The following is a 14,923-nucleotide window of genomic DNA, read 5'->3' as shown; positions in this document are numbered from 1 at the left end:
CCATCACTTCTTGACAAATAGATGGGGAAACAATGGAAACAGTGACAGACTTTATGTCCTTGGGTTCCAAAATCACTGCAGATGGTGACTGCAGCCATGAAATAAAAAGATGCTTGCTCTTTGGAATAAAAGCTATGAAAAACCTAGACAGTATATTAAAAAGCAGACACGTTGCTTTGCCAACAAAGGTCCGTATAGTCTAAAGCTATGGTTTTTCCAGTAGTCATGTATGGATGTGAGAGTTGAGCCACAAAGAAGGCTGAGCACCGAATAATTGATGCTTTTGAACTGTGGTGTTGGAGAAGACTCTTGAGAGGCTCTTGGACTGCAAGGAGATCAAACCAGTCCATCCTAAAGGAAATCAGTCCTGAATATTCATTGGAAGGACTGATGCTGAAGCTGAAACTCCAATACTTTGGCCACCTGATGCAAAGAACTGATTCATTGGAAAATACCCTGATGCTGGGAAGATTGAAGGCAGGAGAAGGGGACGACACAGGATGAGATGGTTGGATGGCATCACCGACACAATGGACATGAGTTTGAGCAAACTCTGGGAGATAGTGAGGGACCGGGAAGCCTGGTGTGCTGCAGTCCATGGTGTGCCAAAGAGTCGGAAAGAACTGAGCAACTGAACAACCGCAACAAGATATAAAAAGGTCCTAAAGTTAAAGATGCTGTTTCAAAGGATAATCGACTGATTAGGTGATGAATGCGGTCAAGGGTGATCTGGTATGTACACATCTCAACCATAATCTAAAGAAAGAGGCCTCAGGAAGCAACATCATTCACTTTAAATTTAAGTCATGTTTAGCTATGCATAAGGAGTATTTGAGAATATTCTCTCCCACTTCTCAAGATATGTAGCTAAAATATTAGGAGGATGACACTGGGATGAATATTTCTTCTGCCTTAAAGAAGGTTTGCACATCATTCAAGTTTTTTTCTGCTTTTAGTTTTAATTTAAATATCAGGAGTCAAGTAGGATATGTATTTCTCGTAGTGTGCAGTGTTGAATCAGTTAAACTGAATCAGCTGCAGAACTGAAAATGTTCATACAAAATACAGCATGCCATATATTTCTGAAACCACATCACCACTAAGGGATCTACACGAGTACTTAAAAAGTATGCACAGACTGTGAAGGCATAATGGCAGTACAGTCGCATAAGTACAGTTGTTCAACTGCAGGGACAACGAAACACCAGAGACCGGAGCCTCTGCAGTGTACGCTGGGAGCTGTTGTTTTTGTTCAGTCACTTAGTCATGTCTGGTTCTTTGCGACCCCGTAGACTGCAGCACACCAGGCTTCCCTGTCCTACATTATAAGTTATTAGGTTAATAAAGCTCTAAAACTAAAGTCCGGGAATACTGCAGTTGTTATTACTAAAGGTAGGTTACATTTCCTTAAAATTCAATGTGTTCCTCTTTCATAAAAAAGAAATAAGAGAATATCAGCATAACAGTTTCAAGCAATTAATTTCTCTCCTCCTGTACCACCAGTAATTTGTTGAAAATCACAGCGGTGAGGTGCAGCCTTTAAGTTACTGAGTAGAAAAAAGATTCTTTTTATTGTTGCCATTATATTTTGGTGAAATCTGAATCTTGTGTCCAATATTCTGCCACACCAATGATTCCTATTTTCCAAATTCAAAAGTCATTTTTAATCCTCATTATTCTTTACTTTCCTATGGCATTTGACCTTTTGAAAAGATTTTCTTCCTCATCTCGACTCTTGAATACCTTACTTTTCTACCTCCTTGATGATTTCTTCTCTCATCTTTATCACTTCCATTTTATCCTTTCCTCATACGTATTGGTGCTTTCCAAACCTGTGTTCTTTCCTCTCTTCCATTATTATTCTTTTTTAATTTTTCTGCAACTCTGTTACTATCTCCTCTTCCCAAGAAGATGAGTTTAGGGTCTACCTTGCTTCCAGGTCTTCATTGTACTTGTTATTGCCTCTTCCTAAATGAATATCACCTTATACTAATTTCCACTTATTTTTCAGATTTCAGTCCTTTGAAACATCTTTCCTTATGGAGCTGAATACCTCTCCCACATGTTTTAACGCATCTTCTGCTCACCTTTACAATAGCCCCTACATTGTAACACTTAAGTATTGGAGTGTTTTCCTAACTGGGAGCCCCAGACCAATAGCATCACTATCACCTGGGAATTTGTTAGACAGGCAAATTCTCAGGCTCCAAAGCACATCAACTGAATCAGAAACTCTACTGTGTGGCTCAGGAATCTGTTTTAATAAGTCATTCAAGGGAATTCAGATACATTCTAAAGTCTGAGAATCACTGGTATGTTGCATTTGGCTGGCTTTGGTCTTCTTCCTCTTTTTGATCATGGGCTGCTTTAGAAACTATGATGGAATATTTTTCATTGTGATGTCCTTAGTATTCAGTGTAGAACTGGATACATTGTTGTTGAATAGCACTGATTTGTTACAATGCATGAACAAATAAATGAGTAAATGAATGACAACTTTTTTATGGAATTCAATTTCATATCTCTGATTGACCACTATGTAATTTGTAGAGAGAGCCAAGAGTCCCTTCAAAGTCAACCTCTGTATTAGAAAGGTTGACATCTAATACCCTTCATCAACAATGTCTTCCAAAACAGTTGCACACATCTGCTTTTACAACCCTGAATGACTTTTTAACCTCTGATCTCTCATTGTCTATCAGTACTATAATCATTCTCTTCATTAATCATGGAAGAACCTTAGTAATCACCTTTCTTTGAAGAATAACTTCATTCATTCTGAGTATACAACTAAAGCATATTGCCCATAGAAAGTCTGAACAATTCAGTTACACACACAAAATCAAATTAAAGCACTGAAATTCCATCACTCTGAAAGGACCATTTTTATTTGTATATATTTATCTAACTTTTAGTTCTAGCATATTTGCTAGAAGTGGCATTTTATGAAGAATGATGTTCTGTAATCTGCTGTTATTACACTATTGTGGGAATATTTCCATGTTCTAAAACATTATTTTCTACAGAATCATTTGTGTCTGCATGATATTCTTGACAATAATTGATCTATCCTAATTTAAATTATTAGAAGTCCTGTCGAAACTTTTTCAACACCTCTGCCATTGCAATCCAAGATCTTTCTTACTCGTGTATCCTATTACAGTAGCCTCCTTTGCCAAATTAATCTTTTTAAAGTGTGCTGCTGCTAAGTCGTTTCCGTCGTGTCCAACTCTGTGCGACCCCAGAGACGGCAGCCCACCAGGCTCTGCCATCCCTGGGATCCCCCAGGCAAAAACACTGTAGTGGGTTGCCATTTCCTTCTCCAATGCATGAAGTGAAAAGTGAAAGGGAAGTTGCTCAGTCGTGTCCAACTCTTCTCAACCCCATGGACTGCAGCCTACCAGGCTCCTCCGTCCATGGGATTTTCCAGGCAAGAGTACTGGAGTGGGGTGCCATAACTTTCTCCGTTTTAAAGTGTAGTTCTGAGCAAATCACTCAAAAGTCAAAAGGACTCTCCAGTACCTTCCAAATAAGGCTCCAGTCTTGAGCAGGACAGTTAAGGGCCCCTTATGCATACCCAGGCTCTAGGTGAGACTGCTTACCAATCTCATAGCATTTCCCCTGTTTGCTCGCCTTTTGAATATTGCCACTTCTCTCTCCAAATTCTTTCCCACCCATGCTGCCCCCTTCACTGTGAAGCCTCGCTAAAATTCCATGCCTTATCCTCCTTCTTTGCTCTATGTTTTCTTCTTTAATTCTTATAATCATAGAAGAGACCATATATTTTTATTAAATTCACTTACTAATTTCCTGGGCTTCACAGGTGGCTCAGTGGTAAAGAATTTGCCTGCCAGTGCATGAGCTATGGGTTCTATCCTTGGGTCATGAAGATCCCCTGGAGAAGGAAATGGCAACCTACTCTGGTATCCTTGCCTGGGAAATCCCATGGACAGAGGAGCCTGGTGGGCTACAGTCCATGGGTTGCAAAGAGTAAGACATAACTGAGCAAGTGAGCAAGCACGTTCTCTCCTAACTGGAATATAAGCTCCATGAAGACAGTGATTTTTTTTTTTTTTCTTATGTCTTGTTCATTGAAAGAAAATGAAAGTGAAAGCAGCTCAGTCATGTCTGACTCTTTGCAACCCCATGGACTGTAGCCCTCCAGGCTCCTCTATCCATGGAATTGTCCAGGTAAGAATACTGGAGTGGGTTACCATTTTCTTCTCCTGGGGATCTTCCCAGCCCAGGGATCAAACACGGGTCTTCTGCATTGCAGGCAGATTCTTTACTGTCCGAGCCACCAGGGGAGGCTTGTTCACTGCCATATCCCTAAAACCAAGACCAGTGCTTGATACCTTCAAACAAACAAACACAAACAAAAAACCTCATAATATATTTGAAATATTGAATGATAATGAGTGGACAAATGAAATAATTGATCAACAATGAATATCTACTGGTAAAATTCTTCAAGTCCTCAAGGAAGTCAAAGCTTTTCTTCCTGTGATTTGCATACAACGAGGATTCACTACCTACTTGTCCAAAGTAAATACAAATGACCAGTTAAACATTATTCTTTCCTGAAGCCTTTTCTTAGAATTGCTGCTGCAGGTGATCTCTCTCTAAAGACTGTCAATCATTTCTGTAATTATGGTATGTATTGAATACTCTACTGAGCTGGAGTTATATGATGTCCTCATTAAGTTACATGCAATCTCTTTATAGGCAGATATCAATTATCTTTGTTATCTCTTGTAGTTCTTAGTACATTGATGCTTGACAAACAGTTCTAAAATTGATTACCAAAAATAAAATTAAACTATTACCAAAAGCAAAGGAGTTACACATGAGGGCATAAACAGATCTAATTAAAAAAAATTGTCATATGCACAATGGTAAGTATTCTGAAATAAATCACCAAGTGAACCTTCTGTATTTTTATAGATTATTAATGCTGCACTTGCTTTGGCTGCAAGACCCAAAAGTCAAGTGGTCAAAAAAACCATGGAAATGTACAAGCGCACATGGGAGAATCATATCCATGTCCTCACTGAAGCTGTAGATGACATTACAAGCATTGATGACTTCCTGGCTGTATCTGGTATGATTTTTATCTTTTAATTTCTGTGTTTGCTCTTGTCATTTTCTGCAATAGGATGATATGAAATATAATAAATTTTGTGAAATATTATGAGATTTTTTTTAATGGTAGCCTTTCTAGAAGCAAAGTGCTACTATATATGATCTAGGATAATGAGTCTCATGCCTTGTAACCCATACATCTCAACAATTTACACTGCCTCTGAAAGAAATCTCCATTCATGGGCAAAGCATAATTGAAAATAGTGGCTGGAAATTTTAGGCATTTCCTGGCTTTTCAAATAAATTAGCGTTTCCCATCTTTTAATATAGTTATATCTCTTGATTTTCTCCACATTTTTTGAAACAAGTTTTTCTTCACTCAGAAAAATAAAGGTAGGAAAAAGGAAAAAATAAAAATAGGAAAACTCTTTATTGATTTGAAATATAACACATACTTCAACCACCATATATATTTGAGTAGTGTTATTCTAAAGAATAAAATAAGTCTGAACATGTAACCACATCAATAACAGACAGGCATGAGATTTCACGTCAAACCTAGATGATTCTTTCATCACATAATAGAATACATGATAGTTAAATTTCTCTCATAAAGACATATTCTCGGAAACATAACTCAGGTTTTGATTATACTGTTGTAACAGCAAGGAACTAAATACTTTTAAATATTTTTTATTTTCTTAAAAATATCTCTCATTAAAATAAACTATATATATATTTTAAGAGATTTTCTTGACATATGATGATCCTTTTTTATAAAATGAAGTTTCTCATGAATTTCAAACATCATTTTATATTTTTAAATGTTTCTTGATTGTATTTTGTCTACCTTATTGATTTCATTATATATGTATATATTCTCATCCTGAACAATAGTAACCTAGTGTATTTTCTTAACATAGTAAAGAAAAGAAAATATGTGCTAGTTAACTACTTTGACATTGTTTTATATCTTTAGAACTAAAAGTTTGAAAATAATAGAAAATGAACAGGAATAATATTAATATGCCTTGATACCACTATTCAGAAATAGCAACTAATGATATCCAGTTTATGTCCATCCAGCAAAGTCTTTATGCTGGATGGAAATAAATGTTTTCAAATTATTGTGTCATTTTGCCTTTTTATAGGTAATAGTTGGCTGAATTTTCCCGCATTATTATATTTTTTCCAAAAAATGTCATATATATGTTCTTTTATTTTCACTTAGATAAATTTTAACTACTATAAGCAATACTTAGGCATATTTTTGTCTATTTTCTGTCTTTTGAGTATAGACTTTGCAATGTGAATTCAATCAGTATCTTATATTTGGTCTTTTGTAATTTAGTTGTTAAATACTAGGTTCTGTTTTTCAGTTGGTTCTTTTTTTTTTAATTTTATTTTATTTTTAAACTTTACAAATTGTATTAGTTTTGCCAAATATAAAAATGAATCCGCCACAGGTATACATGTGTTCCCCATCCTGAGCCCTCCTCCCTCCTCCCTCCCCATACCATCCCTCTGGGTCGTCCCAGTGCACTAGCCCCAAGCATCCAGTATCCTGCATTGAACCTGGACTGGCGACTCATTTCATACATGATATTATACATGTTTCAATGCCATTCTCCCAAATCTTCCCACCCTCTCCCTCTGCAAGAGAGTTCATAAGACTGATCCATACATCAGTGTCTCTTTTGCTGTCTTGTACACAGGGTTATTGTCAGCATCTTTCTAAATTCCATATATATGCGTTAGTATACTGTATTGGTGTTTTTCTTTCTGGCTTACTTCACTCTGTATAATAGGCTCCAGTTTCATCCACCTCATTAGAACTGATTCAAATGTATTCTTTTTAATGGCTGAGTAATACTCCATTGTGTATATGTACCACTGCTTTCTTATCCATTCATCTGCTGATGGGCATCTAGGTTGCTTCCATGTCCTGGCTATTATAAACAGTGCTGCGATGAACACTGGGGTACACGTGTCTCTTTCCCTTCTGGTTTCCTCAGTGTGTATGCCCAGCAGTGGGATTGCTGGATCATAAGGCAGTTCTATTTCCAGTGGTGAAGAAACCTGCTCAAGATAGTTAATATGAAGGCAGTTTATTATAAGTCAGTTGATGACCCAGTAGGGAGAATCTCTTGAACATACCAGAGCAGGAGCCATAATCACGTGATGAGAAAAGTGGGGAGCCTGGGAGCTGAGCAGCTGTGTAGGTCCTCAGAGCAGAGCTCACGGCTTTCCTTTTAGTGCCGGATTCACCTGATCTGGCAATCTCTGAATCTGTGCCTTTCTGTGAAAAACTTTAGCACTTAAGAATGTTTTGCCTGCATGTAAGAGAAAACTCATATGAGAGTTGCTTAAATAACAAAAATCATTAGTTATTTCATGTCATTAGATATTTAAGATACTAGACTTACTATCCCTAACACACCAGAGGGCATTGATAGGACTAGTCCCTGTGTGTGGGAAGGAGTATCTTATCACTAACATTTTTTTAGAATTGTCAGTAAAGGGTAGTGATAAAAAGTGAATTAATATTTAATGTGTTTCATTATTGTTTTTAAAATTCTCTGTAAAGAGTGCACTCCATTATTTTCTGTCCTTGGGGTGGACAGTTCTTACTTTCCTGCCCTTTGATTGGTTGTGATTCAGAGTTATTCAGTTCACTTCAATTCAGTTGCTCAGTTGTGTCCGACTCTTTGCAATCCCAAGGACTACTGCAAGCCAGGCTTCACTGTCCATCACCAACTCCTGGGCTTACTCAAACTCATGTCCATTGAGTCGGTGATGCCATCCAACCATCTCATCCTCTGTTGTCCCCTTCTCCTACTGCCTTCAACTTTTCCCAGCATCAGGGTCTTTTCAAATGAGTCAGTTCCTCACATCAGGTGTCATTTCAGCTTCAACATCAGAACTTCCAATGAATATTCAGGACTTATTTCCTTTAGGATGGACTGGCTGGATCTCCTTGCAGTCCAAGGGACTCTCAAGAGTCTTCTCCAACACCACAGTTCAAAAGCATCAAACTTCAGCACACAGCTTTCTTTGCAGTCCAACTCTCATATCCATACATGACTACTGGAAAAAAACCTTGATTGGATGGACCTTTGTTGGCAAAGTAATGTCTCTGCTTTTGAATATGCTGTCTGGGTTAGTCATGACTTTTCTTCCAAGGAGCAAGTGTCTTTTAATTTCATGGCTGCAGTCACCATCTGCAATGATTTTGGAGCCCCAGAAAATAAAGTCTGTCACTGTTTCCCCATCTATTTGCCATGAAGTGATGGGACCAGATGCCATGATCTTAGTTTTCTGAATGTTGAGCTTTAAGCCAACTTTTTCACTCTCCTCTTTCAATTCATCAAGAGGCTTTTTAGTTCCTCTTCACTTTCTGCCATAAGGGTGGTGTCATCTGCATATCTGAGGTTATTGATATTTTTCCCGGCAGTTTTGATTCCAGCTTGTGCTTCATCCAGCCCAGCGTTTCTCATGATGTACTCTGCTGCTGCTGATGTTAAGTCACTTCTGTCATTTCTGACTCTTTGCGACCCCATGGACTGCAGCCCACCAGGCTACTCTTTCCATGGGATTATCCAGGGAAGAGTACTGGAGTGGGTTGCCATTGCCTTCTCCCAATGTACTCTGCATATAAGTTAAATAAGCAGGGTGATAATATATAGCCTTGACATATTCCTTTCCCAATTTGGAACCAATCTGTTTTTCCACATCCAGTTCTACCTGTTGCTTCTTGACCTGCATATAGATTTCTTAGGAGGCAGGTCATGTGGTCTGGTATTTCCATCTCTTTAAAAATTTCCCAGTTTGCTGTGATTCACACAGTCAAAGTCTTTGGCATAGCCAATAAAACATAGACCAGTCTTTTGTTAACCATTTATCAGCACTCAGAGCCCATCATGAAAATCCCATTTCCTTTTGCCATCTATTGGTCCAGGAATATGACTGATATAGGCATCTGGGTTTCTCTTGACCTTCCCTCATGTTGCATCTCAAAGAGTTACACTGCTGCTGCTGCTGCTAAGTCGCTTCAGTCGTGTCCGACTCTGTGGACCCCATAGATGGCAACCCACCAGGCTCCTCCGTCCCTGGGATTCTCCAGGCAAGAATACTGGAGTGGGTTGCCATTTCCTTCTCCAATGTATGAAAGTGAAAAGTGAAAGTGAAGTCACTCAGTCGTGTCCAACTCCTAGCGACCTCATGGACTGCAGCCTACCAGGCTCCTCCATCCATGGGATTTTCCAGGCAAGAGTACTGGAGTGGGGTGCCATTGCCTTCTCTGAAGAGTTACACAGTATAACTTAAAGTAGGAAGGCAAGTTGGCTTGTTGGCTTTAACATATCAGGGAGGAAGTCTTTTCCAGCTAGTTTCCATCAGATCTCCTCTTGTCATAGGTCAGAATTTGGTCCTGTACCTACTCCTGGACCAATAGATGGCAAAAGGAAATGGGATTTCCATGATGGGCTCTGAGTGCTGATAAATGGTTACCAACCAACTGTAGCCAGAGAAAGTAATCATCCTAATTCATAGCACTTGCTTGATTTCTGTGACATAAATACTCCCTTATTGGCAGGTTTCCAGCTGCCACTGAACTCTGAATTGGGAAGAGACGCCTAAAAATATAGCTCTTGTGAGCTGACATAAACTTATCCTACCAGTTCACTGGGCTTAGACTAGTCATAATTCAACTTTTCTGACTGCTGCTGCATCACTTCAGTCGTGTCCGACTCTGTGCGACCCCATAGACGGCAGCCCACTAGGCTACCCCGTCCCTGGGATTCTCCAGGCAAGAACACTGGAGTGGGTTGCCATTTCCTTCTCCAATGCATGGAAGTGAAAAGTGAAAGTGAAGTCGCTGAGCCATGTCCGACCCTCAGCGACCCCATGGACTGTAGCCTACCAGGCTCCTCCATCCATGGGATTTTCCAGGCAAGAGTACTGGAGTGGGGTGCCATTGCCTTCTCCTAATTTTCTGACTAGTCACTTACTATACAAACAAAATTAGAGATTTTATCAGCAGGAACAAATGGGAAGTGGCTGTTAAGTAGAGAAAAAAAAAATGTGTTTGCCCCAAACTTAGTGGATGACTTAGTGGCACCCACTTGTTTCTTAAGTTTCTGTGTCTTCATAAATTTACCTTGTGATAGTTTAGCCTGAGCTCTGGTGCTGTTTCTTGTTACATCCAGTTCCCACAGATAATACTTGCAAATAGGGAGAGTCAAAGAGGCCCCTTCCTCATTGGGTTCTATCCTTGGTAAGAGGTGTACCTACTCTTGGACTAATAGATGGTAAAAGAAAATGGGATTTCCATGATGGGCTCTGAGTGCTGATAAATGGTTAACAACCAACTGTAGCCAGAGAAAGTAATAGTCCTAATTCATAGCACTTGATTGATTTCTGTGACATAAATACTCCCACATTGGCAGGTTTCCTGCCAATGATGAATCTGAGGTCTTACTCATGGCAAAAGCATTTTTTCTTGAAGGAAAAAGAAAAAGAACCTCAAGGGAGAGGTGAGCCAAGCAAAGAGAGGCATGGGTGCTAGAATAATGAGGTACAGAATTTTTAAAATAGGGCTTTTACATATTCATCTGTGAGGGTGTGGACTGACAGTTTTGATTGGCAGTTGCAAGTTATGTAACAACTGGCTCTATTATGCATGTCTTTCCCATAATTCAGTCTGTTAAAATCAGATGTATGTATGTATGTATAGAGTATTTATGAACCTTTATAGGCTCTTGGCTGCCTAAGGTCACTTGAGGACGTAGCTATGCATCAGGGGCACGTGTGCCAGAGTTGGAGAAGTCCTTGTGGTTAGTTTGCATCCACTGTGCATGTAGGTAACATGCTCTGGAATTGGAAAAGTCGCTGTGGTTATTTTATAGGATATCTATGAGCTCTCTTGGGCTGTACTGGAGTATGTCTAGGGTGGGGTTTGAGATCAGCTCAAATCTTTTTTGACTGGGCCACCCCTAGTTGCTCATGCCTAACTTCCTACCTAACACTAATGGCTTCTCAGAATTTTCCCAGTCAAATAAATGAGAAAGAATTTAGTTGACTCTATGCATATTTTTAGTACCAGTTTCAGAAGTCCTAAATTCAAGATCATAGGCCAACCTATGGATGAGTTACCTTTCTTAAGATGGCTAATCATAGTCACAATCTGGCAGCTTTTGTGGGGGACAGCTTTTGAATGACCTCTCTGGTACTATTTTACAATTAATTTTAGAATATGCTGTTTGTATTCACAGTTTCTCTGTTTGCCAGGTAGGGTGACTGACTGGCTAGTTTTTAGGATTTCATAGCTATGAATTACCTTGAGAATATTACATTTTCAAATTTTCAAGTAAGTATTTAATCTTTTTTGGATTTTCTTCCAGTAGTTGATAACAATGCTAAATTATTTTGATGTTGTATAAGGATAAAGAATAGGGGTCTTAAAACAACAAAATTCTGTAATGCAATTATTCTTCAATAAAAACAATACATTAAAAAAAAATAGGGGTCTTGAAAACATTCTTACTTTCTCCTGAGTCAATTGTTAAAAGTTATGGATTCTCAGGACATCAGCTCTCCATATTTTATATATATATATACAAATGAATCCTAAAATCAGTGAGAAAAGATCCGTGGACTTTATTATTTTATTTTCATTAACAAAGGAATAAATCACATTCATAAGACATTTGCCCATATATAATGTTTTAGCATGACTAGATCTTCCAATCGGAGAAGGTAATGGCAACCTACTCCAGTACTCTTGCCTGGAGAATCCCATGGACCGAGGAGCCTGGTAGGCTACAGTCCATGGGGTTGCACAGAGTCAGACATGACTGAACGACTTCACTTTCACTTTTCACTTTCATGCATTAGAGAAAGAAATGGCAACCCACTCCAGTATTCTTGCCCGGAGAATCCTAGGGACAGAGGAGCCTTTTGGGCTGCCGTCTATGGGGTTGCACAGAGTCGGACATGACTGACTCGACTTAGCAGCAGCAGCAGCAGATCTTCCAATATGGATCAGGAGCTCTCGGGATAATGGCATTTTTTAAAAATAAAATACCAAACATCTTGGGTTTTTCTATTGCATTTCCAAATATAGTAATATCATTAATGATTTTAAAATTATGTGTTTATGTAATCACCAGTTTCTCACATACAGAAGTGAAAATACCAATTTTTAAGAATCGTTTTTGTTTCTTGCTGTACACAGAAAATTCCAAAAATAAGTGCAATCAGTCCTTTCTTGAAAATCATAAGGAATATAGTTACCTCACAAATTTATTATGTATAAAAATTTTATGTGCAAGAATAAAATGAAACAGTGACCCAAATCCACTTTCAAACTAAGTTCTCTAACATTCAGTTGTCTGAAAGAGGCTCTTTTCAGTTTAATGTTAACTTATGTAATACTATCGGTGTCATCTTACAAGTAATTAGAACAAAAAATCTTCAAAATACATAGGTCCCAAAACTTCTGTCTTATCACTCACTACAGGGATTATCCCCACACCGTTAACTGCACATTTTGTCATTCTCTGAAAACACTGTAACAAAACACCTGTCAGAAATAGCTGGTCTGAAGATTCTTTGACCACATCAAGTTCAATCCTATGTTTAGAAAGCCATGATAAGATTTGATAAACTCTGTCTTTCCAGCCTACCATTGGACCTGATATCACCAGTTATCCATGTGGGAGTATAAAAATATTTAAGATCTCTGTTTAAGATGTGAGTTTCTAAGAGGAAACATATTGACACATAAACCATCCTTTTGAACTATTGTATTAATTGACTCATCAGATCAGATCAGTTCAGTTCAGTAGCTCAGTCGTGTCCGACTCTTTGCAACCCCATGAATCACAGCACGCCAGGCCTCCCTGTCCATCACCAACTCCCAGAGTTCACTCAGACTCACGTCCATCAAGTCAGCAATGCCATCCAGCCATCTCATCCTCTGTCGTCCCCTTCTCCTCTTGCCCCCAATCCCTCCCAGCATCAGAGTCTTTTCCAATGAGTCAACCCTTTGCATGAGGTGGCCAAAGTACTGGAGTTTCAGCCTCAGCATCAGTCCTTCCAATGAACACCCAGGACTGATCTCCTTCAGAATGGACTGCAGTCCATTGGACTTGCAGTCCAAGGGACTCTCAAGAGTCTTCTCCAACATCACAGTTCAAAAGCATCAATTCTTCAGCACTCAGCCTTCTTCACAGTCCAACTCTCACATCCATACATGACCACAGGAAAAACCATAGCCTTGACTAGACAAATCTTTGTTGGCAAAGTAATGTCTCTGCTTTTGAATATGCTATCTAGGTTGGTCATAACTTTCTTTCCAAGGAGTAAGTGTCTTTTAATTTCATGGCTGCAGTCACCATCTGCAGTGATTTTGGAGCCCAGAAAAATAAAGTCTGACACTGTTTCCACTGTTTCTCCATCTATTTCCCATGAAGTGATGGGACCGGATGCCATGATCTTCGTTTTCTGAATGTTGAGCTTTAAGCCAACTTTTTCACTCTCCTCTTGCACTTTCCTCAAGAGGCTTTTTAGTTCCTCTTCACTTTCTACCATAAGGGTGGTGTCATCTGCATATCTGAGGTTATTGATATTTCTCCCAGCAATCTTGATTCCAACTTGTGTTTCTTCCAGTCGAGCATTTCTCATGATGTACTCCACATATAAGTTAAATAAGCAGGGTAACAGTATACAGCCTTGATGTACTCCTTTTCCTATTTGGAACCAGTCTGTTGTTCCATGTCCAGTTCTAACTGTTGCTTCCTGACCTGCATACAAATTTCTCAAGAGGCAGGTCAGGTGGTCTGGTATTCCCATCTCTTTCAGAATTTTCCACAGTTTATTGTGATCCACACAGTCAAAGGCTTTGGCATAGTCAATAAAGCAGAAATAGATGTTTTTCTGGAACTCTCTTGCTTTTTCCATGATCCAGCGGATGTTGGCAATTTGATCTCTGGTTCCTCTGCCTTTTCTAAAACCAGCTTGAACATCAGGAATTTCACGGTTCACATATTGCTGAAGCCTGGCTTGGAGAATTGACTCATAGTGAGCTGTAATCCCAAGGAATTGAATTTAGAAGAAGGAAACTTTGATAGAAAAGGGAATGACTTGGATCATAAGAGCTATTCAGTAATTACTAAGAACTGATTAAGTATGAGGGTTTGTGAAGATATGGCTTTTGTTTCACTTATTCTTTAATTTATTCATTAAATACATACTACATAGTTTTAAATGCTAAACCCTCCAAAAGGTACTGGAGACTTAATAATGAGTAAAAGTGGAAAAGATAACTTGCAAGACAGTCATAATGATGGAGATTATTAGAGAGAGGTGACTACATGACCAGTGGAGGCAGTCACTGACAAGGATCTGGAATTTTCTAAAGAGGAGATTGACCACTTATTGATTAGAATTAGCACTGCTGTTCCTTTACTGTAACAGGTTTTTTTTTTTTCACTTTAAAGATAACATCTTATCAATTCTCTGTGAATTATAGTACTGGAGGATACTTGAAAATTTTCTTTATTCCATATCCTACATTTCTCTTTAATGTCCATGTCCATATCCATTGCTATCACTCCAGTTCAAGCCTCTGTCTCTTACTTGAATTGTCATGTAATCTTTCTAATTGATCCTTCTGCTTCCAAAATTTTGCTTGAAGGTTTTCAGTAGGTATTTATTGAATGAAAAAAAAAAAGTATTCATCTTCTTACTAATAATTTTTCAAGATTAATTTGGGAGGATTTATGTGTTATGCTTTCATTAAATGTATTCAACCTTGAAATGAATATTTTCTTAAAAATTC

At 38.6% G+C, this 14,923-nt stretch overlaps 1 protein-coding gene across 4 annotated transcripts in view; it reads left to right on the top strand.

Annotated features, from left to right (window-relative positions):
• CTNNA3 (catenin alpha 3) overlaps window positions 1-14,923 on the top strand; it is a 1,910,358-nt gene that overhangs the window by 1,267,561 nt on the left and 627,874 nt on the right. For all 4 annotated transcript variants that reach the window (XM_027530426.1, XM_027530429.1, XM_027530428.1 and 1 more), the window contains one exon: window positions 4,945-5,101. In XM_027530426.1, the coding sequence (XP_027386227.1) occupies window positions 4,945-5,101 (157 nt within the window). The remainder of the gene's footprint in view (window positions 1-4,944; window positions 5,102-14,923) is intronic.

Source organism: Bos indicus x Bos taurus, chromosome 28, assembly GCF_003369695.1.
Source record: "Bos indicus x Bos taurus breed Angus x Brahman F1 hybrid chromosome 28, Bos_hybrid_MaternalHap_v2.0, whole genome shotgun sequence".
Classification (NCBI taxonomy): domain Eukaryota; kingdom Metazoa; phylum Chordata; class Mammalia; order Artiodactyla; family Bovidae; genus Bos; species Bos indicus x Bos taurus.
The sequence above is the reverse complement of the archived record's forward strand: the minus strand, read 5'-3'. Positions and strand labels throughout refer to the sequence as shown.